The sequence below is a fragment of the Podarcis tiliguerta genome, assembly GCF_965153285.1.
Source record: "Podarcis tiliguerta genome assembly, chromosome: 5".
NCBI classification, from domain to species: domain Eukaryota; kingdom Metazoa; phylum Chordata; class Lepidosauria; order Squamata; family Lacertidae; genus Podarcis; species Podarcis tiliguerta.
Window position 1 is genome coordinate 30,403,912 of NC_139538.1, and position 25,639 is coordinate 30,429,550.

At 43.9% G+C, this 25,639-nt stretch overlaps 1 protein-coding gene across 2 annotated transcripts in view; it reads left to right on the plus strand.

Moving 5' to 3' along the window:
- The first annotated feature begins 1,523 nt into the window (after positions 1-1,523).
- EPHA4 (EPH receptor A4) overlaps positions 1,524-25,639 on the plus strand; it is a 156,354-nt gene continuing 132,238 nt past the window's right edge. For both annotated transcript variants that reach the window (XM_083442657.1, XM_083442656.1), the window contains exons 1-3: positions 1,524-1,678; positions 5,142-5,209; positions 10,866-11,529. In XM_083442657.1, the coding sequence (XP_083298783.1) occupies positions 1,585-1,678; positions 5,142-5,209; positions 10,866-11,529 (826 nt within the window). In that variant the 5' untranslated portion in view covers positions 1,524-1,584. The remainder of the gene's footprint in view (positions 1,679-5,141; positions 5,210-10,865; positions 11,530-25,639) is intronic.

Below are 25,639 nucleotides of genomic sequence, written 5' to 3' on the forward strand. Positions count from 1 at the left end.
TTCACTAACCGGGAACCCACGAGGGGGCGCTGTTGGCTTGTGTTGGAAGCTCTTCCTCGCTGGCGTGAACGAGGAGCGCTGGAATCCACCCCCAACCTGTTCTCTGTGTGGGTCGCAGCCCTTTTCCGCTCAGGGGAGGGGGGAAAGAAAAGAAACCCACCCACACCAGTTCATGGGTTCTTTTGCTTGCTCCTTTCTCCCCTCGTGGACTTTTCCTTGCGATCACTCCCGGCGTATGTAAAAGACCACAAGCCGTGGGCGCTTGAAATGTATGCAAGATCCCAGGGAGGGAGGCGGGTGACACCCGCTTCACCCGTTGTCTGCAGTTAAGCGAGAGCGGGTGGTGATCAAGTCGGAGAAATCCTCTCCAAAGAGATCTGTCTTTGCCTGGATATTGTGGGTTTGCCAAGAAATGGGCACCACAAGCCACGCACATATCTCCTGCGACTCGCTTCCTATTGTCTTTCCTGTTTATCAAAAAAGTTTTCAGACGCCTCCGGTGCCGTCAGTTTCTCTGGATCACCGGGATCGGCTGTGCAGTGTCGGTGTGGGACCCTTTTTCATTCGTTTACTGTACTTGCACAAAACCGGCTTGGCCGAGAAGCCGATTAAAAACAGTCTGCCTGTCAATGGAGAGACTGGGGTGGTGGAAAAATAACTTGGCTGCTCAGTTAGTGGCTCTCGGTTTGGAAAGGTGACCGGCAGCTTATTGCAACAATACCGCGCGCACGAACGCGCGCACACACCGGACAGAAAACCCCTCTCCTCCTTCCCTTCCACCCAACCGTTACCCCCCCCCCCCGCCCCCGGGAAGATCTTTCATCCAGAGATTTTTCTGCCCGGAAAAAAGGGATCGCGATCTAAACCCGGGTTTAGATGGCGAGGAAACGGCGCGCACCAGGCAGACAGGTACCCGGTGCGCAAAATCATTTCGCGCCGCATTGGTCACCGCATCCTAGATATTATCTATCTAAATATCATTCAGATAGTCAAGTTGTTTGCTGTTACTGTTATTCTTAGTCTCTTTTTAAAGGAAACTGTGTAGAGGGCAGTGCAGTTATTTCATCAAAGATTTAAAAAAAGAAAAGGAGCCGCTTTGCTAATCGCTTCTTTCCAGAGGAATCCGATCCTTGTTTGCTCTCCAGAAAAGAGCCCCGGGAAACTCGGGCTCTGTACTGACGCGCGCCGGGCGTTTGTGTGTGTGTGAAGTAATGAACACGGAGCAGCGTTTCCGTGCCCGGCTTGGAGGGATTCTTCAGCAGGACGGCGGGGATGGCGATGCCTGTGGTCGGGGAAAGGCGAGCCTGGAAGAGAGAGGATCCGTCGCCGCTCAGACACTTTCGCCCCGTTGGACGACGGGCGGGAAGGAGGCGAGGCTTGGGACGGGGCGGGGCGGCGAGGGGGACGGGGCGGGGCTTTCTTCCCGAGCAGCGCCTCCGACAGGAGGGCGGGCTTGATGGACGGCTGTACGTCACGGTCCCTCCCCCGCCCCCTTGGCAATGTCTACAGCCTGCTGCACTCCCAATTTAAGCATTTATTCCACTGGGATAGAGGAGACAGGAGCAGCGCTGGCACCAAAAAACCATGGCTGGGATTGTATATTTCTTCACCGTCTTGCCGCTTCTCTTTGGGATTTGCGAGGGGGTTACCGGCTCTCGGGTATATCCAGCCAACGAAGGTGAGTGGGAAAATAAAATTTAAAAAGCGACGGGGGTTGGTAGTGGTTGGTACCCCGGGCCGATCGGAGGCTCCATCCATCTCTCCTTTTTCTCCGGGGTTTGGGGTGCTTCCCCCCAACACCGTCTTCCAGCGGTAGGGACCGTGAGCGGCCGGCAGCGCGCGCGCTTTGCAGGACGCTCTTGTGGGCAACTTGTGCGGCCAGGAGAAAGTTCGACCCAGGCGCCTGCCTTCCGGACGGACCGACGGACGACCTCCCGGCTGGGCTCGCTCCCTCCGTGCCAAGCGAGGCTGGACAGCCGAAGGGGAAGCGTCGCCAGGGTGCTTCTCCACCCACCTACCCACCCGTCCTGCTTCCTTTTGCCGGAGCTTCGCCCCGCAGCCAGACTCCCCACGTCCGCCGGCACCATCGCGTCGCCCCCTGGACGGGGAGAGGTGGAAGTTTGGAGAGGCGGCGGGGCGGGCTGGAGCCGCCTCGGATCCTCGCCTTGCTGGGGAGCTGCGTTTGCCGCAGACGCGACGTCCCGGCGCGCGCGGCGCAAAAGCGCGTGGGAGCTTGACCTGGATTTTCCGAGATGCCTGGAGCCGACCTGCTCGCAAGTCACGCCGCGGGACCCGCCGCCACGCCAGGAAAAAAAAGGCCCTTTTTATTTTGCGGACGGGGCCAGATTCTTCCCTTTTTGCACCCGTGTAAAATCTAGGTTAGAGCCCTAAAGTTCAAAGCAACCCTCGCTCCCTGCTCCGTCCGCGCGCCCTCTTGCACCTCCTGGCTTGCTGCATTCCGCGGAGGGCGTACGAACTGGGCATTGTTTTTGTTGTTATTAGTCTTCGTCTTGGAAAGATGATGAGGAAGGAAGGAAGCCTAAAGATCTTGGTGTTCGTAAGACTGATGTTACGTAACCCGGGACACGCGCGCGCTTACACACACACACACACACACACGCAGTTTCCTGGAGTACCTGTCTGGCTTTGCATACATCCAGGTGGCCTGCACGTTCCTAAACCAGCTTGACAAGAAGGGGTGTGTTTGTCTGCGCTGCTCCCTGTTTGTGAGTGTGTGTGTGTGTGAGAGAGAGATGCCCGTGTGTGTCCATCTGCTCGCGATTTGGCTCCTGCAACTCCTAGGGCAAACCTGGCCATGGTATAATGTCAGAGGCCTGGCAATCACCTGGTACAGAAGAGCACAGATGCAGGCAATGTGCAGTTTAAACTTGAAACCGAGAGGCAAAGCATTTTGCAGATGGATTTGCCTGTGCCTGAGATATCCCTACACTCTTGCATTTTAAAAAAATGCAACGCTCTACCCCCCCCCTTTTCCCTTGTTTTTCATCATTTTCTTTGCCATCAGCAACTCAGCCACACTGTCTTCCCACTTTCTTGTTTTCCGTTCATTCCAAGGGATGGAAAAGCCTTGTCCTCTCTGGTGCAGGAGCGCTGGACCAATCTGAGAAGGCTTTGTCTGTCTCTTTCTCTGTCTCTCTTAAAATAGTTTTTGGTTGGTTCTTCTTGATCTTCCAAAGGGAGAGGAGGCAATGTCTGCAGAAATTGCAAATGATCATCATTGGCTTAAAAACAACAACAAACTAAATAAAATATAACCATTTCAGTCAGAAAGGATGTTGCATTTGTTTGTTGTAGTTTGAAACCCTTATTTATGATTTATTTAGAACTTGTGGTTTTTGTAGTCTGACTATGGGAAAGGCTGGGGGGGGGGGAGAGGAACTGAGGGGCTGAGATTTCATTGAATGTCTCAGCGTCTTTAAGTTAAATCTGTACCAGGGGAGCCATTTTTCATGTCCCCACCTCTTACTCCATCTTTAACAAGAGGCTTAGGAGGTACAAAGAATGCAGTGGTGGGCCTTAGTACACACTGAGGTTCTCCCCCCCCCCACTTTTTTTTTTGTTTCCTACAGAATTAATACCCCCTCCCTCCTCACTCAATGCATCCAATCTCTTACTCCTAGAAATATTACCCTGGAAGGTGGATTAAAAGGAAAATACACCTGTTTTTTTCTTGCAAGTGTCATTAAACACCCAGAAGGTGGTAACAAAACATATTGGGTTCAGTGTTTACGGTGGCAGCGATACACCAATTTGGATTATACTATATGTCAAGCTGTGTGCTCCACCTGCTTCAGAAATTCACTGACATACCCCTAAGAGATGTGCAATTCATGAAACAGAAGTGACGGACGGTGTAAACAAGGACATTTATTACAAGACAAATGAAATTACTTTCATGATACTTATTATTGGAGTGTCTACATGTTACATACCTCATTTCCCACCACAGGTATATATATATAAGCCTGTCCTTTCACTCTTCCTCAGCTTTGTAAATCCTTAGCTCTTTGTGAGCAATAAAGTCCCCTGAAGACGACAGTGATACTTTCTTCACAAGACTGTTCTGCATGGCTAAAACCAATAGCATGTCTACATGGGAATAAACCCCATGGAAAACAGTGGGGCTTCTGATTCAGTGCAGATAGGATTGTGCTGCATATAAATGAGAGGGCTAAATAGAAGCATTGCTTATCAGTAGTAAGATTTTTTTTTAATTTTTACTTGATATCTTCAAGTGTTTAACCGCCAGGCCGTTGGCCTTGCAGCACCCTTTGTACAGTTGTGGGGTGTAGTTCAGAGAATGAGCTGTGAGCATGGAGGTTCTCAATTCATAGAATTGTAAAGGAACCCAAGGGCTGTCTGTTCCAACCTTCTGAAGTGCAGGAATCTTTTTGCTCAGTGTGGGGCTCGAACCCACGAACCTGAGATTAAGAGTCTGTCAACTGAGCTATCAGTCAAGAGGTGACTCTAGGATAGGGTCAATGGGGTTCCCTCCAGAAGTTGTTGGATTCCCACTTCCTTCAGCCCCAGCCAGTATGGCCAATAGTCATGGCCATACCACATGGGATACCTTTGCATTAGGAAGGCACCATGGCAGTAGGTGCCGAATGGGAATACTAAATCTGTCTTGCCCTGTAGGAGTGTTGTAAAGGTTACCGTGATGTGTGTATCACATTCACCACTGTGGAAATTCAGTGATCCATAAAAGAGTTAGTTGCATTTAATTAACAAATTAACCATAGATAACTGAAGCCTCATTAACTTCCACCATGAGATCTAGGCAGTAAGTCTAAACACAGTGGTGCTTACTCCCAAGTATGTGGGTATGCATGATTATGAAGCATTTGGGCAGGGATCTGACTAAGGTGCTCATTTCTGATTAATTTAACTTTTTTACTGGATCACGGCCACAAAGTTTGAGTAAATATTGATCTCTAATTGAAAGTAGTCCATGACCACTGGCGTGACTGGTTAAAAAAGAAAGTGTTGATATAAATCTTGTCTGAGTGAGGATCTTTCTCTTCACATGTGGAAATAGTCAGGTAATTTTTTTCTAAAAACTTCGCCTGAGTTTCAGTAAGTGTAACTTGTCATTTATGTTTGTTTCCCCCTTTTTGCAGTTACCTTATTGGATTCCAGATCTGTTCAGGGTGAACTTGGGTGGATAGCAAGCCCGTTGGAAGGAGGGGTAAGTTCAGCATCCCTATCTGATCATCTAGGTAAAATGGAATGATTAGTACGTTTCTGGTGAATCCTAATGGCTCGATTATTGTTGATTGTGGGGAGAAGGTCACATTTCTTCCGTAGCCTGTGATGTGAATTACACTTTGTTGGAGAAACCTTATACTCCCAATGCATAGCTCTGTCAAGAAGGAAACCGTAGAGAGTGGAAATAGACTTTCAGAATCTGATCAAAGAACGCATATTTACAACCCAACCCTAAGAATATTTCTCCCAAGGAAACCCTGTATAGTTCAGTGAGGTTAATTTCCTTGCAAGGCATCTATGCATGCTCACTCGGGTGCAAGTTTCTGAGGGTTCAATGAGGCTTACTCCAAGGTAAGTTTGCATAGGATTGTGGCCTTAGATACAATAAATGTCTATACCTGCTTCTTCCAAAGAAGTGGAGTTACATTGAGAGCAGGGATGGGGAACCTGTGGCCGTCCGGATCTTGCTGGGCTCTAAATGCCATCAGGCTCAGCCAGCATGGATGATGGGTTTTGTTGTCCAACACCTCATGGAGGGCTCCATTGTTCCCAAGCCCTGATTTAGGGTGACCACTATCCAGTTCCCAGATGGCAGGTGAACAGGATTTGTGTCAGCTTAGGACAATTCCAAAGGTGTGATGCTACCTTAATAGATTAGATATTCTAGTCCATGAGGTTTCTTTCCTTCATTAAGAAACAAAATCAAAATCAAAACCTCTGCTTTTGGGGGGACAGCAGTGCAGTGTATAAAGCAAAGCAGAGCAAGAGCTTCTTCTTAATCCATTGCCGAATTGTGAATGTTTAACACATTTGCAGATCTGGATTCTGGGAGAGAACGGAATCTCAGCTTAGTCAGGACTCTGTGCAGACGTTCACTCTTAATTTAGCAAAGGATTTGTGGACAAATACCATGCAGTCACTTAGTCTGCTAAAGAACTGCTGAGTAGATCCTGATTCTTACCGTAGGTACTGTGTCCCCAGCATGCCATGGGATCAGGAATTTTTATTAATTACCGGGGGTGGGGAGAGGTGCAGATAGAAACCGCCACCTTATTTTCACTGCCACATATGCAGGGTGAATATTAAGAGCAATTTCGGGGGGGGGGGAGAGAAACAATGTATGTGGTATTTCCATTCAAATATGCTCAAATCCCTTTAAAATTAAATGGAAACCTCTTCTTGCTGCGCTTAGAGGCAAACAATTGATGCCTAACTAAGTCCAAATAATTAAAAAACACACTAAAGTTTGGAAAGATTGCCAGTTATATAATAAACAGGAAGGCAAATTCCTTCAATGGGCTAATGAAATATACTGTAGTTGGACGTCCGTCGGTCCTGTAATTAAAAAGAAGAAGAAAGGTGGTGGGTGGGGAGGATGGTGACAAATGGAAGGAATGCGAGGCTGTTTATGTAGCGATGCATTATGCATAAGCTCTGAATTAGCCCTATCATGGGAAAATGGTGTATTGTCCTGCTCTCGTTGTTGCTCTGCCCGAACTTGACTGCAGTCAGGTTTTGCTGTGCCTGTGCACACTGTGCTGTCCCTGGAACCGTTCCCTGCCTGCCTCCCCCAGCCCTAGAAAAGGGGAATGATTGACAGGCCTCTGGCGGTGCAGACAGCACACATTCACTGTTGATTGCCGGCAATTGCCCTCATCTTTGACAGTGGGGAAAGGTACAGCTTTATCTGGGTGAGAGTCAGGCGTCTCAGTTAATCCTATACCCTGGAAAGGTCAATGAATTAGTCTTTCTTTCTGTGCACCCATGGGGCATCCCTTCTGTAGATTCAAATATCGCCATTTTGAAGAAGTCAGCAATTGTGACTGATTGGCAGAGGATGACCCTATATTAATTTTCAAGGTGTTTGCGTGTGTGTGTATCTGTGACTTAACGTTCGTAACATACGAAGTCTGAGGAGAAATGTAAAGAGGACTAGTTTCAATAAATCCATGTCTCTGTGTGCTGCCTTTTCACGTTGGCAGTGGGGGAAAATCAAGAGGGCTTAGTCTTGTCTTCAAGTCTGTCTGCAGGAGTGCCTTGAAAGTGCTTTCGTATAGCTGCATATGCTGCAGATTTGTTTCAAAGCGCTGGGAAAAGTAACACTTCTCCCTCCCTCTGCCTTCAAGAACACCCAAAGGTATAGAGCCTTCGCAGATCAGCACGGCCTTCATTTTATACTGTGTATAAGCTCACTGTACGTTGCAAAGCCCTTGGCTCCGCCCTCTTTTTATGGATCCAGAACAGGTCATTCCTGAAGTGTGAAGTATTTTATGTGTTAATATGAGACGTTGGAGATAAAAATAGGCCACTTTACCAGTGAATAGCGCTATTACTAAATCTATAGCAGCCCTAGAGGAATGAATGTGTTACATTATAAATTTAATTAATGATTTACCTTTAAAATTCACAGTTGAAAGGAAATCCTAGGTCTGGAATGCTTTTACTGTGGGATTATTAAACCATGGGAAGAGTTGGTTTAGAAGCTGAAATGAAAAAATAGAGAGGAAGTGTTTGTTTTTGACAACACTTTTAACGTTTCAAATTTATAACGGTTGGAAATGTGTTGGGGGGGGGCATTTATAGTATTGGGCCATTTGCCTCAAATATATTGAGGCAAATGTCTATAAATAAACAAACACCTCTTGTCAAACAAAAACCAAAAGGGAGAAAGTCAGAAGGGCTTTTGCAGCAAGGAGCTACTGAATGCAGCCATGTTCCTTTCACAGACTTCAATAGGCTTTGGAGCCAAACTTCTTTTGTGCAAAGGGGCAAAAAGGAAATCCCATGGACAATTCTTATTTCCCTCTCCTCTTCCTTCCCTCGCCCCTGCACAGACTATAGGCTGATAACGTGGAAAGTGGTGGATCATAAAGGGCAGGACTGTAACACAATGTTCATTTCATGGCAGTTGTAAATTAGAGAACACTGTTGCTTACATCATGTTAGCATTTTACACTGATAAATGGCTTTCCAGTTTCCACCTGGTTATTGATTTATTCCTCTCTTTCCTTTTTTTAAGGTGTGTGTATGTGTGTGTGTGGATTTGCAACCATCTTCTCTAGGCAATAAGTCTGATACGATCCTTTTGACTCTGGTGACGGCCAGAGATCTATATGCTGACCCAGCTATCAAACTAGATTCTTTTTAACCTAAACAGGACCGGAATGGTTACAAACGTCAATGGAAATGTACAGGATGCATTAGAGTTGTAGGCTGGGTCCTACAGTGTCCATTTAGCAGAGCATGTTTAATACTTGATTGCCAGGAATTTGGATTCTAACTGTTCCATTTCCCCCCCACCCTCCGCTCCCCACATGCTTCATTGTATAAGCTGGAACCTTAGAATTTAGCTATTATTTTGCATAAATGAAAAAAGGTCCTTCCCACCCTTTGAACCTTAATTCAGCAGAACGGTGCTCCTTTCTCAAAAAGAAGAGACAGAAAAGGCCTCAGCAGTAGCTTTCTTTTCTGTATCATGTGATTAACATAATCTCATTTAACAATGTTCAAAGCTCTTATTGACCACTTCCACTCTCCTTTTCTTTTATGATATGTTCATCACACTCCTGCCGGAATGCGGCTTGATAATACAGAATCTAATTCATTCTTAATCAAAGTTTCATTTTTCTGTGGGGTGGTTATTATCATGTTTGGCATTCTAATTTTTTAAAAAAACCAGTCCAGAATTTAAGAAGAAAGCTCACCTTTCAGTTAGGCAATGCAGGTTTATGAGGCATGGTCTGTTGCTCCATTGTTGCTATAGAGTTTAAGAATGTAAAATTGTGTTGTCCTGAGCTGCCGTAAGCCAGAATGCTTGAAATGGAACCAGTGGGTGCAAGCCAGAAAAAATATAGGTATGCTTGCATTTCACTGCAATCGCTCCAAGGTGGTGACTATAGAGATAGAGAAGCAAGTGGCGCTGTGGTCTAAACCACTGAGCCTCTTGGGCTTTCTAATTGGAAGGTCAGTGGTTGGAATCTGTGTGACGGAGTGAGCGCCCGTTGCTCTGTCCTAGTTCCTGCCAACCTAACAGTTCGAAAGCACACCAGTGAAAGTAGATAAATAGGTACCGCTGTGGCAGGAAGGTTAACAGCATTTCCGTGCACTCTGACACTTGTCATGGTGTCTCATTGCACCAGAAGTGGTTTAGTCATGCTGGCCACATGACCCGGAAAGCTTTCTGCGGACAAATACCGGCTCCCTTGGCCTGAAGGGATGAGCACCGCACCCCATAGTTGCCTTTGACTAGACTTAACCAGGGGTCCTTTACTTTTTTACGTTTACCTCAGAATATAAATACAGAGAGGCAAATGATATATACACACAAATATATTATATTTTATGGACTGAGAACTTCAGATAGCTCAGCTTTTGCCAATCTGGTGTCCTGCAGATAGTTTGGATTACAACTTCCACCAGCCTCACCAGCTATGCTGACTGGGCCTGATGGAGGTTGTAGTCCAAAATTACTGCAGGGAACCAAGCATGTGAAGGTTGAGTTAGTCTGTGCAATGGACGTAATAGGTATTTGCTGATGGCTGAAGGTGGTTGAATAGGGTTGGAGCTGGGCATTATGAGTAGTTCTGGAAAGTGAGAGAGGATCAGTAAGCGGTTGTAGTGTAATAGCTGGGAGTGCTAGTTAATGGAATTGTGGATTCTCCTCTGCCATAAGATCACTAGGTGGCTTAGGCAAGCTGCTATTCTCTCAGCCACAGCCAGGGTCTCTCCCTTCTACATCTGTAACATAATGATTCTGCTCTATATTTCAGGGGTTGCTGTAAGGCTGACTGAGAGAGGAGGAACGGGGGAAACTGCTTTGTACCAAGTTAGACTATTGGTACATTGAGTTCTGTGTTGTCTACACTGACTTGCAGTGGTTCTTCAGGGATTTCGGGAGGGGTCTTTTCCTAGCCCTACCTAGAGATGCCAGAAATTGAACCTGGTGACCTGAATGCAGAGGTGTTTTGCCACAGAGCTGCAGCCTTTCTTTCCTTTCCATATATGTGTTGTTATTTTATCATAGTCACCAGATAGTATTGCAATATCCTGCATAGATAATTGAGCCGATCTTGTTCTTGTTTCCTGTTCTGCCACTCATGTTGCATGCAACCCTGGGCAAGTTTCTTATAGTGCAATCCCATTCTTAATTCCTCAGAAGTAAGACATATTTGGGCTTGTTCCCAGGTAAATATATATAGGGTTGCCAACTTATATCTTTGTATCTTGCTTTTAAAAAATAAATCAACCTTTATATGCAGAGTAGAATACCTGTTAAGGTTGCACAGTGTTTGGGTTTTATAAGACTCCCAGCTACGAAGGTCTATTCAGATCATGGCATATTAAGGTTGATTACAAGCTAGCATATATCCGTTTTTCTTTGGAAAATATCACTTTCCTGAGGTCTTCAATTAGGCTGCTATTAAAACCTGATTTCCTTTTCACTATATGGCTTTATTTTTGCTCATGTGTTTGAAGCACCCTGTATGTTCTGATTTTTTTAATGGCTTCCGGTATAAAGAGAAATAAAGGAAGCCAATTGGGGGGGGAGAGGAATTAATTTATCTGGCGGTAGCAAGGTTTGATTATGCTTTTCACACTCTTCCCGTCTCACGTTTGTCCCTTTTGGTTCTTCACAGTGGGAGGAAGTGAGTATTATGGATGAGAAAAACACTCCGATCCGCACTTATCAAGTCTGCAACGTGATGGAGTCCAGTCAGAACAACTGGTTACGAACTGATTGGATTCCCCGCGAAGGGGCTCAGAGGGTTTATATTGAAATCAAGTTCACACTCAGAGACTGCAACAGCTTGCCAGGTGTCATGGGGACTTGCAAAGAGACTTTTAACCTCTACTACTACGAGTCAAGCAACGATAAGGAGCGCTTTATCCGCGAGAGCCAGTTTGCTAAGATTGACACCATCGCGGCCGACGAGAGCTTCACTCAGGTGGACATTGGAGACAGGATCATGAAGCTCAACACTGAGATCCGCGACGTGGGGCCCCTGAGCAAGAAGGGATTTTACCTGGCTTTCCAGGATGTCGGCGCTTGCATTGCCTTAGTGTCTGTCCGCGTTTTCTACAAGAAGTGCCCGCTGACAGTCCGTAACCTGGCCCAGTTTCCGGACACGATCACCGGGGCAGACACGTCCTCTCTGGTGGAAGTTCGCGGCTCTTGTGTGAACAATTCCGAAGAGAAGGATGTGCCAAAGATGTACTGCGGGGCAGATGGTGAATGGCTGGTACCCATTGGCAACTGCCTGTGCAATGCTGGGTATGAAGAGCACAATGGAGAATGCCAAGGTAGGGCCCCCCTGCATTGTGCAGTTCATTAGGGGCTGGTGTTCATAATTGAATCAGAGATGAGAATCGGTGGAAGGCTGCCCGTAATTAGCAGTCCCTGTGGGATGCAATGGGATGAAGGGGTCTAATGAGGAAGTCCAGTAGTTCCAGGTGGCAGGGCTAAGGAGTGCATAATACTGACAGAACAAATGGCACCACCACAATCGGCAGAAGGCACGGCACATTTGCTATCAGAGGGTAGATTAGAACTGGCTTGCATCTCCCCATTCACATTTGAATGAGGGTGGAAGCCATGTTATCTGAGCCAGTGCTGTTTAAAGGGGCAGAATCAATTTCTCTTCCTTTCTTTTTTTTAAAAGGTGAGATTGCTATTCCGGCTAAAAGAAAGGGCACAGCAGCAACAAGCTGTCTCCCCCTTCATGGCAGAGGACAGAAGCTTCTTTTTGTTTCTCAGGGGCCCTAAGGAATGACTCTTTAGTGTCTCATTTGATAACTTTTCACGAAATAATCCTTGAATACGTGACATGGCTGCTTTTGTGAAATATTTTTATTTCTCAGAAAGTCTCCATTGTTTCCTTTACAAAGGAGCATGCTAGGAGACTCTAAGAAATGCAAGAAGTCATCTGTTTGCCCCCCCCCTCCTTTCCCCCTTCTCTGCAGAATTAAGGATTAAGGTTCTTATAAAAGGCAGCTTATCTTAAAGAAAAGAAAAGGGAGGGGAGATTTAAATCGCCTTTGTGGGCGCCTGTGATTTTTAGTTATACATTATCATGATTTTATAAATAGGTTATTACTGATTATGGACTTGATTGCCCCCTTAGTCGCATGTTCAGGATCAGTCTCTAATGGCTCTTTTTGCCAAATGAATGCCTCTTTGTATATGTTGCTAAATGGATGAGGCCCAGCGATGCCGAGGCTGAGTCATTTTAATTGCATTTTGTTAAGGGTAATGATTTTTTTAAAAAAATGTGTGTGTGCAATATATGTGGTATGGGAAAAAGCAAAACATAACGCTGATTTCTGTAAAATAGGTATAAAATGGCATCTTCTTCCTGCAAAGCATTTCATACCGAGATGGTTTTATATGATCATTTATGGGCAATGTGAAGTTCATTATTATGCATTGAAATTAAGCGTTGGCAGGAACGCAGCTCTGAGCACAAACATTTTCCTTTGCTATCATACTTCCATCAGATATGTTCATGTCAGTGGGGGGGAAGCAGGGGTAGGGGGTGGGAGAGAGGAGCATATCTTATCAGCAACACAATTATGAAAGGTTGGAGTGAGAATTGAAAAATGAATTGCATGATGACAAGGCACATGTCTTGAGTAAATTATTCTGTCTCTTGGAGTGGGCAGGAAGTTGGAAACCTTTGCATGTCAAGAACAAACAAATTTGTTACCAACATGCAGATGTCATGCTGAGTAGATTTTGGGGGGAGGGAGGGAGATGTGTTAGCATCGAAAGAGATTTCTTAAAATTATTGCTGTTTTTCCTAGTTTGTAAGCAATACTTCTTTCATTTTATTTTTGCATGGTTTAGCTGGTGGGAGAGCAGGTGGACCAAATTAGAAAGTTGTGCTTTGCAAAGAGATTACTCTGCATTCTGCTAAAGTGGGTGTTAGGGGCAGTATTGGCTAACCCTGATTGATGCCAAATTAAAACACTTCTTAGTCAATGACCCACACATTATTATCTAATCACATGACAGCCAGAGTGTTGTGTGGGAGAAATCACTTGTGATCTTTTGGGGCAGGAGGCCCCCACATTTTTTTTAAAAAAAACAGTAGGTGGTTGAAAGTGACATTGACACAGAAAATTCTTGGTAGCTCTCTGTTCGGCTCTACTGGACTTACGGAAACTGATTATTCACACCTTAAGTTAATGACCAATCCTGATGAGATCATGTATAAAAGGAAGAAAGAAACCTTTTGTCTTTTGCATCTCCTGTGTTTGAAAACCCTCCCATTAAACGTTCCATTGGAAGAAAATGCAATCCAGCAAGCAGTCTTAAATTGTTAGCCATTTCATCAGTTGTTGATTGTATTTTCCTTGCAAAAAACCCAAAACCATTTCTTCCAGTTCCAAGACAAATGTTTTTCTCACTGTTTCCTAAGCCCACAGGCTTTGCTATGAATCACTTGTTAATGGCCATGTTTACTTGGAATCCAAACTATTAGTGTACAGGTGAATCAGATGACTTTGGATTTGGATGCTCTTGCAGAGGCTGAGTTTGGTTATTTGGTGTTTGGTAATCACTATTCTTGCCCTTTAATATTTTTGTGTGAAAATAAACACCATCTAGAGAGCCAAAAGCATTGTTATAGAACTGGGCAGCCAGCTAAAGAGAAGAAAGAAAGCCATCTCAAGTCCACAAAAACTTATAAAAGAGTAAGCTTGGAGGGCTGTGAACAGGTTCCAGACTGATTTTCCAACAGCACGGCTGTGGCAGGACAAATGTAGGAGTAGGTCACAGGTCATTCACTTCCTCATCCATCTTCCTCCCGTGATCCTGAGGTCAGAGTTAAGATTGATTGAGATCTTAAAAACTCAACAAAGGCTTGGTGGGCAAAACTGGGCAGGCTGGCTGATGGGTGGGTGGGTGTGGAGGCAGAGGGTGCCTCTGTTGTTTTGAGATCTAACATTGCTCATCTGCTGGAGTCTTCAGAACTTTGGGGACCAAAAGGTATTTCCTACTGGCTTCCTTTCACCCAGCAGTGTATGTTAATTGAATTTTTTTAAAAGAAAGAAAGAAAGAACAAGAAAAATAAAAGAAGACATGTCGAGTCTACCAGGTGATGCCTGGGTAGCACCCCAAAGCTGCTGCAAGTTCATTTAGTGTTTGGATCTTGAATAACATTTTCTGAAATGGAAACCTTGTTCTCTCCCCCCATCCCTATTCAGTTGTCTCTTCTAAGTAAGAAGAACGTGTTATTGGGGTTAACAGAAGCTTGAACTTGCTGAGTGGTTTCAGTGAGGGAGAGCTATTCTATGGGGACTTGGCAGTAGTCAAAAAAAGAGAGCAGAGAATCAGGGAAGAAGCAGGATTCCAAGATCAATAAACAAAACAAGACCCAATAATCTATTTTTTACGAGTTCTCCACTACGTCTGTCTTTAAAATTAGCAATCTATCGTTGTGAGAATATTGCTTGTGTGTGTTGAAAGTTGCACCTGTAATTTTAAATATAAGTAAAGGAAATGTACACTTGATTTCCTCAAGCTTATTTAGCAACCAGTGTTGTGTTTCAAAAAGAGAATAAGAACTGCATGGGAAATATTATTAATGAAACATGAAATTACCTTATATTCAAGGCATATCTCAAAAGCTAAGGTAATTACTGCTTTAAGGGGGGGAAATGTAGCTGTTGGCTGATGCTCTTTTGCTAAAAGATGCCATTGGTGATTAAAATTGTTTTGTTACACATTAGCTCAATGTGGTTTTGATTTTTGTTATGTAATTTCCTTATCAAAGCAAGTAGATGTAATATATTGAAAAAGCAGAGAAGATGCTAAATCAAGCAAGTAATAGAATTGCAGCTCTCTGTAATTGTTCTGATGCAGTGAAACCTGTAAGTTAAATTTTATGTATCCCATTTAAGGTCACTGCACCATAAAATCCAGATATTTTAATTACATTTTGCATAAACACCCCAAGATTTCAGCATTTTGTTGAATGTATATTCTCTTTTAGGAAACTTACAAAGCCAATTGGCAGAACATCCCACAAGGTTTAAGATATGTTTTTGAAATCATCTTCTTTTTGCCATGTTTGGGATTTCCTTTCTGCCTTTGATAACAGGATCCTTAAGCAGGAATAATTTAGATGCCATAAAATAAATACTCATATAAGAACTTTTTGTTGCACTAGGGGAGTAAAGTTTGCCTGTTGTTCCTAAACAGGAATTCACCCTTTTCTTTTCCCTATAGAACATATCTTTAAAATGTTGATGCCTGTTCTGTAGACAAATAGTATACACATAAAAGCAATTCTAAACTGCAGTTTTGCTTCTTCCTCTTACTGAAATCAACATGCTCATGAGTAACTTTGCGTATCAGCCTTTGAATGTATCCAGGATAGCAAAACGATCTGTAACATTTGACTTGTAAACTGGTTGCTTGAAAATAAGGGAGTGCATCTTTGTGAGGGTATGTATGTGTGAGCATGTGTGTCTGTGTGTGTAAAAGATCAAACTTATTTTTTAAAAATGGGGGAAGTGTTGGTTTTTTTAAATAAAAATTATTTGGAGACAAATTTGTGGCAGGTGTTTGCTGTTGGGTGGTTGTTTTTCCTCCACTGAAATGTTTTGTAGTCCTTCTTTTTCTAAATGTGAATCGTAGCAAACTCTGGGCTAAGGTTTCTGAATAGTATTCAGTCTTTCCAGTTACAGTGTACGAAATCTTGTACGTTCTTTCTAAGTTGTAGCATTGGCCATAGAAATACAGCCTGGCTTTTCCATGGGCTGTTTGTCTGTGTTTGGTCCACTGATCTTAGATCTTTATTGGTGCTTTGAGGGGACTTGATAAAGGAAGACTTCAGCCATCCCTTATGTCTTTTGAATCACTCTTTCTCTCACTCCTCCCTACATTGCCCTAAACTTGTGGATCAAACTCTGCTCTCATTTCATCTGATTCTGCTTTCTTCTTTTGATATACTTTGTGGGAGCAGGTGAGGTCACATAGTTTCATGAGCTGGAAATAATTAACACTTCCATGACTAAATGGTCACTTTATGAATATTCAGGATCTGCTTCACTCTCCCTGGGAAGCAAACATGTTGGTTTCGTTCCCATTGCTCCCAGTGGAGAGGGATGAGGTTTCCCCTGTGAATGAGGATTGTCAGCTGTCTGGCCAGTTTGCCTTTTGCATGCAGCAGATTCCTCATTTGCATATTTTGTATACATCCTCATGCAAAGTAGCCCACCCATTTCCCACTTTCACAAAGGAGATAAGCGCTTCCTTTGGAAAGTCCAGAGGAGAAGCTCCTTCTATTTATGCAGATCCTAAAGTCTTGGGTTTCATGCAAATGCATTTGATCGAAGCTCTTTGTTTAAGAGATAGGGAGTGCATATTTGTCCACCATTCCTCTTTGTGGCCCAGTCTTTCCACACAAAAACCCACACAGGCCTTGAGGCCCTCTCGGCCTTATGGGAAATGCTGACTACTGAGGCAATACAAAACTGTTAGATGGAGAATTCACACTTTAGGTGTGAACTTCATCAGCCTTTCCAAGGTTTTGTGAATAAAGGGACACTGAGTGCAAGTCAACTTGGGTAAAGTGTTGTTGTGTTAAGCCTTGCTAAAAGGCAAATCAAACCTGATGGGTAAAGACTTGAAATGGCAGCTTTATGAAAATAATATTAGTTTGATCAACTTAACTGAAATTACTCTTGTTTACATAAAAAAGAAAATCGTAAAAGAGATATAGCCCTTTGTGATGCATAACATATACAGTTATTTTCTTTTTAAAAATATGATATTCTGGGCATATCTATCTGGGCCCCACCTGCATTATACATTGAAAACAGTATCATAACACTTTCAGCAGTCATGTCTCCCCCTCCCTCCAACCCCCCCCCCCCTAGGAATGATAGTTTCTTAATGGTGCTATTTTTCTCTGGGAATTATAGCTCTGGTAGGTGAACAGGGATCTCAGATGGCCAGCACACTTAACAAACTACATTTCCCAGCATTCTGGGGTGCGTGTGTGGCTCAGTTGGTTAGAGCATATTCCTGCATTGATGGGGGTTGGACTAGATGATTCTCAGAGTCCCTTCCAACTGTGATTCTAGGATTCTAAGACCTGACTGTTTGAAGTGGTATGATACTGCTTTGAAATTTATAGTGCAGATGGGCCCTCAGAAGTGAATCTCTTAGAGTTCAATAGAACTTGCACCTAGGAAAATGTGTAGGATTGCAGCAGAAGAGGTTTCTCTAACACCTCTTCCCTCCTTTAATGCATTCACTTAAGACGACCATTTGCTGATGTACCTCAAAGCCACAAACGCCACAGCCACATGACACCAGCTAGCCTGTGGCAGCCTACATGTAACTTGCAACTTTATTAAATGGTGCCAAAGCACAGGTATGCTTGGGACAGTTTGGTTGAAAGGTTTATCGATCTGAACTATGGCATCTGAAGCATGTACACACTTCATTTACAAAAAAAAAACCCCCTCAAGTATGGATTGTTTTCATTTTGTCTCTTGCAAATCAATGGTATGAAATCAGAACCAAAATCCATGCTAGATCTATTTTCTCTAAAAAATAACAGGAAAAGGGCATATTTTTTGCCCCCCTGTGAATATGCACACAAAGCTTTTTGATGTGCAATTAGCGTTTAACTCAAAGTTAATTTCACAGAGCAGTAAACTGCAGAGTGTCAGGCCATGTGGCGTAATTAAGCAGAGGTTTAAAACAACAAGGAAACGTGCAGAAGCTTCGATTCAGGCCTGAGCAGCGTTGAAGGAAGTGAGACCATTTGCTTCTCAGTATAATTGGAAGGGCTATTAGGATTAAATAATACCAAGAGGCACCTTTTGTCTGGCTTTTGGTTTAACCTCTCAGGAAAAGTAGTTTCCATCCAAAGAATTTGTGTGCTGCTGCTGCTGTTGTTCTAAAGTTATGAAATTGAGCACTTCCTCTAAGCTTTCTAGATCTTTTATGACCCAAAAAGAAGAAAACCCAGGTGGGGGGTCCAGGTACGGGCTGTTTAAATGGCCCCAGAGCAGACCTGAGGGAAACCTCCCTGCACCCCCCATGGCCAATCTAGGGAGCAGGCTTGGATCCAGCTCCTGATAGGTACTGTGGGCTTATACCCTGCCGCCTACCCAGGTCAGACTGTGACCTTGAGCTCCCTCATTGGGGGCCCTATGGAGTGCCTCCACCACCCTGCACCACTGCTGCACTGAGAGGGTGAGCGGACTTGGTTTAATCTCAGGAAAAGTAGTTTCCATCCAAAGAATGTCCTGCTGCTGTTGTTCTAAAGTTATAAAATTGAACACTTCTAAGTTTTCAAGATGGTCTGTGCACCTCTTCCTAATTAAAAAAGGTCATTGGATGCAGTCATATAAGTCCTGATTCACACACCAGATATCCTTCGACTCCAAGTTCCCATCAGCCCCAATCAGCATTGCCAATGGCCAGGGATGATGGGAGTCAGAGTCCAGCAACATCTGGATGGTCAAAGGTTCCCCAGCCTTGCATGTAGCATTTTATATTGAAATACGGGACAATCCTTTATTATGCAGAACAGGTGGCATTCCTAAGCACATTGATATAAATAAGAATGGATAGTGATAATGTCTGAGAGCTGCATACAAGTTCTGGGAATGACACAACTCCTTTTTGTCTGATTGTATCCTAATGATCCTTGGCTTCAGTTGGGTCCTGCTTTGAAGATATGCTCCCTCCCAAAGTCATAGCTGCTAATCCGAAAGTAAATGACACATCCTCCTTATAGTTATGACCTCAGTGCTATAAATGATTCAGAACCTGACATTCCTGCCTGTCACCTGGCGTTCCTGTCGATTTATCTGTAAGTTTCCGGGCCTCAGGATTTTGTGGGTTCTGGCCACATCATTCCAGGGGACCCAGTGCAGCAACTGCCACTCCCTGCTAATGGAGGTTGGGTTCAGGCTTTGAGAAAAACAAATGCAAGATGCTGTGGTTCCCTTAGCTGCTTTTGGAAGTGGCCTTTGGGTGCAGGAGTCTGAGTGGGATCTGATTTCAAAAATGGGTTGGCCAGGCAATGGCTGGTGGTGTGTTATGCATGTGTTAATCCGGGGAAATAATGCATGCAATTTGGCACTGAGTGGCAGGCTTGAGTAGCAGTTAGTGTCTGAGGTTCTGTCTACAGGTTATTGATGGCCTCCAATGTAAATGGGGGCAAACGGATATCTAACATGCATGTGATTACCTCTCCTGTCTGCTTTGGTTGTCATAGGGGGTTTGATGCCGTTTCAGAGTAGCATTACGGAAAGAATGTTAACAAGGTACACCTTTCCTCAATCGTAGTACTTGCAGTAGTAAGGAAACTGCCTTGAACCTTGTGCTGTATTGATTTTGACAGCTCTGCCTAGGAGTCCCCTTTCCTCTAGGAACTAAATTGGTACCAGCACTTGCCGAGCATGAGCGTAGAATTGTTAGACAATTAAAACAACAGCAACATTGTGAGTATTTTTATCACCTTTGTCAGCTGAGCAAAAGGACAGATTCATTTGCTCCAATCCCTATGCATGAGCATATTCAAGGAGTGCTCATTTGCTCAGGAGTGGTGGCAAGGGGCAGAGAGCTTGATATCTCAAACATTGTAACAGAATGCTGGACTTGGAAATGGGAGGTAGTGGCTCAGTTTACCGGGAGGCACATTATTCCAGTCTCAGTTCCCATCTCTAAAATGTGGTCGCCAAATTTTACATGGGCATTAAAAGTGCTCTGTCGGTGAGCAAAGGTCAGATCACCTGGTGAGATGAAGGAGGTTTGTGGAAAATGGAGGGAATGAGACATTTCTGTGCTCAGGTTTAGGTCCAGACTAATGATCTTCATTCAAACTGCTTTTAAGCAAAGCCAGACTCATGAAAATCTGTTCCAGTATCCTTAATAAACTATGGACTGCCAGCTGCTTAAAATCCTTAAAGCATCATTTGAAACAATTCCATTGATAAGGCTAACTTCTCTTATTGGCAGGGATACTTTAATCAGCAGTCATACAAACCCACGGTACAGTGTCTTAATTATCCAGATAATCCTGTTTGCTTGTATTTTTTTAAACTATGAAGTGCTAGGTAATTATTCAATTCTTAATAGAAGTCAAATGGCAATGTAAACAATAATTAGGATGTTAGACAGACTAATGCGCTTCAAAGCAAATTGGATTTTTTTTTCATACTGTTCAGCATGAAGTCCCATAAAGCTAACAATTTAGTGGCAAGGAAACAAGTTCCATTTTGTTCATATTTTATGGTGTTATCTCTTCATGCCTTGTTTGAGAGAATAACAGTTTGTCCCAATGAAGCTGCCTGCTCCAGAGCCAAATGTCACTTTAACAATCGGCTCCCTGCAGTTTGCTATTTGGCTACGCTCTCCCATGGCTCCAGATTGGTTCTTTGTCTGTTTCAGTTCCAGCAGGTCAGAGGTTAAACAGAATACTGATTTCCTCCCACAATATTGACGGCAGGTAAATATGGCCAGGACTGGTGCTTGATTAACATGCAGCCCATGTTGGAGAGATTTGTCCCCCGGTCTCTCTTTTAGGCAGAAGATGTGCTTACTTTCAGATTAACATTTCCCTCCTTGGCTGTTCTTTTCTTCTGAATTAGATGACTTTGAAAGCAGCTCCATTTCCCTTTGATGCATTCCCCCTAAGCCTTAAGCGGAGAGCCTTCGAAAATTCGGGATGCGTTTGAAGAAGTCAAGGTTTTCTTTTTCGAGAAATGGAGATCTGGATTAAAACTGTTGGGCTTTCCGCTTCTAGCGGCGAGAGGGTCTAGCAATCTAGATCCCCAACTTCTCTGAATTTTACGTCATGAGGGGAAAAAACACCCTTTGTGCAAATGACCCAAACAACAAGTGCAAAGCAATTACAGTTCTCAGTAATTTTCTCTCTCTTGTCAACTTAGCGGTTATCGAGCATTTCTCTCTCCCTCTCTCTCTTCATAAATAGTTCCCGAGACAGTTAATTAAATCTTGTCTTTGTCTCCATTACTTCCATTGTATTCAGCCACGACTCAAGGGCAGCTCTCACTGGTAACAAAGACAGGAGGAAAGGACGCTGCTTCTTTCCCCGATATTTTAATCATGGGGTTGTCACACAATAATGCTCTTGGGTGGAGGGTTTTGTTTAGTGGGCACTTCGTGTTCTCACCAGCCTTTGAGTGACTTGAACAATTGTCTCTCTCTGCCCGCCATCAAGACTTCTTAAGAAAGGGTGCTAGTGTTCCTCTGCAGTGAGGCCAGTAATGAATTACAGCTGTTTTAATTACACCTACTTTAATTGTTTTCCCAAGAAGAGCAGGTGTCTTAGGAAACAACAGCAACACAGAATGAGCAAAATCCATCCAAAGGGTTAGATATTCCTGTGTGTATATGGGTTGGTTTCAAGGAATGCAACCATATATTTTTGTTAGCTTCCATTTTTATTTTTATTTTTAAATTCAGCTCTTGAGGCTTCTCACCAGGTCAGAACCACAGAAAAATTACTAATTCATTAGCCTTGCTTTCCATATCAGACCACAGATTAGTTAATTTTGTTTTCCTTAAAAGTCTATTTAACTTTGGGTTTATTCTTTCTCCCTCCCTCCCATCCACCCTGTCTTCACCTATCAGTGCTTGGGGCAAGTAATAAAAGTTTAAAGCAGCTTGTGGGGTGGAAGAATATTTTGCAGGGGAATCCCAATCCCACAACTGCTTAAATTTGACTGAGGAATGGCAAATCAAACAGCAAAGCCCTTCTGGAAGGTACACACCAACAGTGTACTTCTATGAACTTGGTACTTGTAGTGCAGTTATTTGTTTTCTCCCTTTCAAGGGTTTTCTGTAGCTGAAAAAGACATTCCCACTTGGGAAACAATTTCCTTTTGAAGTGCCCAGCCTGTCAATGATTGAAACCACCACAAGGCAAATTAGCATGTTAAAAGAACTGGATCAATACATTTCTCTCCTCTTCACTCCCCACTTCCTATATCTCTTCTTGGCGTGTGAGAATTTTGAGTACCTTCAAGAGTTATCACTCTCAGCAGAGGAGCCAGTTGGTGCTTGAGTGTAACAAGTGGTGTGGGTAACAGGAGATGTACCTTGGTCAAACTCTGGCCGCTTGATCCACTTCCCAGACTCAAGTACAGTCTTTTGAAAATGGATTCGAGGAAAATTGACAGCTTTGGGAAGCACAGTCAGTTCATGTAATTATGGAGTGGATTAGAAAGTAAGTGTAGGGAGAAACAGGAGATCAATACAAGGGCACAAGTTGACTGAACTCATCCTTAGATGTTGGAGTACTCAATTTTGTAACATTTAGCATGAGTATGTAGAAGATTTCTTTGGGCTTATCCAATAGGCACGTAAACACACACACACACACACACACACACACAAATACAAATGAGGCAACAACCCTACTGTTTTATAAAAAGTGCAGAGACCACAGACTTGATAGATAAATTAACAGCAGTGCTGTGAACTGTTAGAAGCAGTCTCCTAGTTGAGAACAGCAGGAGTTTGCTAATTGTTTTAAACAATGTGTGCTTTGTCGCAAAGGGATTGTTTTTGTTTTAAAGGAAGATGGAAAAACGGCAGCCACATGCCACAGATGCTGGCCACTTGGCTGGGTTTCGACAAGGCTAGGAAGGTCAACTGCCACCCTCAGAGACCAAGGGCGGTGAATAAATTTAATTAATAAATGGACACATTCAACCCTACAGAATTAACTGTTGCTGAACCCATGGGAAATGTGATGCTTTTCACATGTGCTCTTCTTTAAGAAGAGCTTGGTGGTGCTCAAAGGCTTACAACTGTTCTCACTGACAAAATTTTCTCCCTGCTGAAAGTATTATTGTGTATTTCATGCCTCCCATTCTCTGTGATTAATATGGCGCAAAATTATGCCACTCAGTGACAGAGAGAGGTTTGATCCACCTCACTAAAAGAGTTTTGACCTTGACTGCTCCTTTGGCTGTAGGCAGTACATTTAAACTTTCTGCTTTTACATTCCCATCTGTCAAGCATGGCTGACATTAACCTTACAGAAGTGTTTTAAGAATTAGGGAGTGTTTGCAAAGATGCCTTGAGGATGAATAGGGCTATATATTCCCCAGCTGGTCGGTACCTTTTCCCTGCAACTGTGCTGGTGTTTTAATTAGGGAATTATTTTGACTGATGATTTTTTTCTGGATGCACTTTACCTGATGTTATAACGGGAAATGTTTTCCTTGGAAATATATTCCTGCTTGTCTTATTTCTGGCACTGCAGTTAGTAAACGCAATTTCTTGGAAGCAAAGGTATGTCTAGCCGGCTCTAATTTATGGGATCAGATACAGTCATTGGAAGGGGGAAAAAAAGAATGTATTTCACATTCCTAGGCACTAAAGGGAAAAAAATAGAAGCCAAATTCAAATTAAGTTCCAGTTGTGCAGGGGTGAGAATACCTGTCAAAATTCTTAGGCAACAGCATCAACCTGAACAATGATGTGCCTGGGATTTTTCTCTCTCCCTGGCATAGATTGGAAATATTATTTCAGCACTTTTGATACCCGCAAAAAAGGAGGAATGACCAGCCTCTTGCCTGTGAGTCCCGTCTGACCCTCCAGCTGCTTCCAGCTCCTCTCCACAAAAACCTGTACCTTGCACTTCAGACTCTAGATGTGAGATGGGGTAACTGCAGCCTTCAAGGTGTTGTTGGACAACTCCCATCCTAACTGACCATTAGTCATGCTGTCTGAGGCCGATGGCAGTTGGATTCAACATCTGGAGGGCTACACGTTCCCCATCCCTACTCTAGTTACTTCAATTGCTGCTGGCATCTTGCTGTTCTTGTGGCACCTGCATCTCTAGATGAGCATGAGGGGGGCCCCAAATGCACAGATGCCATGCATTCTGTTCCTAAAGTCGGTGTACGTGTTTAGCAAAACTGAGTGGTGAATTCCCTCCTGCCATCTCTTACTGCAGTTTTGGAAATTGAATGGTTCACCATGTGAATCGTTCTTCCGCCCTATCATCCCGACATGCTCAACTTGGATTTTTGTATGCCAGCTAAAACATTCAAGCTGTGATGTTTGTAGGATAGGGCCAAAAGCTAAAAATCCTATGTGCTTGCAGACTGTAGGGTTGGGGGTATTTTTCTCCTTGGTAGCACACAACCATTGCCCTTTCACTGCTCTTCATATAACGCTTTTGCAAGTCTTTGTCCCTTTCCTTTCAAGTCCATCTTGCGCCAATCTTAAAGTGCAGAAGGTGGTGTGTCGTGTCTGTAAGAGCGTAGGGTTCCCACAACCACCTTTGGCCACACCCTGTGATGGCTGGTGCCCATTGTGGTTGGTAGGCTGGAAAGCAGGGAGCCCAACAGTAGGTGTGGACGATGGACCCACCAACTGACAGAGCCAACTAGTTCTGGTTCTGCCCCATCTTCTTCCTTGCTGAACTCTACAAGTGGCAAGAGGATGGGGAGCCTCACAGGCAGTGCCACTCCTTGGAGCGGTTGTAAGAAAGAAGACATGGAGGTGGCTGAGAACATGCTGAGGTTGGTGGGGCAGTGTCCATTGGCCACACTCTCTGTTGTTCAGCCTCTGGAGGGTTAAATACAGCTGAATGGGGCCACACCAATTTCATTAATGTTTATGTACAGCTCAGTAGGTGGGGTGGAGCTATAGTGCTAGCTTTCCATGAAGTGGGCAATATTGCTTATTGGGAGATGGGTATCTGGATGTTGGCACTATGCAAATGCACCAGCAGACGTGCAGGATTGGTTCCGCTGGTTCCTTTGCACTGGCATCCCCACCACTGCTTTTCTCTCTCTCCCAGTACGCACTAGTGACCTACCTGCTGTCAAGCTAGCATAGTGGACTCTGTCCCACACAGAGAGTCCCTAGTGGTGGTTTGACTGAGACGCCTGGCTATGTTCTGGTTTTTGTCTGCTGTTTTATTTTTAATTGTTTTCTGCTATGCTCATTTCACTTATTAGGAACTGCAAATAGCTAAATTTGTTCATGTGCAAACATTGCTTTGAAGTTTGCCCTTCCAAATTCAAACACATTTCTGTCAATTTGTGTCCTTTCTTTCTGGGTCCTGGCTGACCCTGTGAAGACAAAATGATTATGCAATTAATAAAGGGAGAGTCCTTGTGTTGCTGTGTTGTTGAGTAATGACTACTTCACTGCCTCTGCTGTGCATCTTAGAAAATTCAATAGAATAGGTGGTGCTCACTACACCAAGTATTTTTAAGGAGCATGGTAGAAAACGGCATGCAATTTTCTCTCTCAGCATTTATTAATTTAACCTTGCAAGGATTGAAGTCAACGCCAGTCCTCACACTCATCTGTGCCACTTTCATGATGCCAGATTGCACTGGGAGTAAGAAATCTGGTCCTTTGCATTGGATGAGGAGGTGAAAAAATGACTCA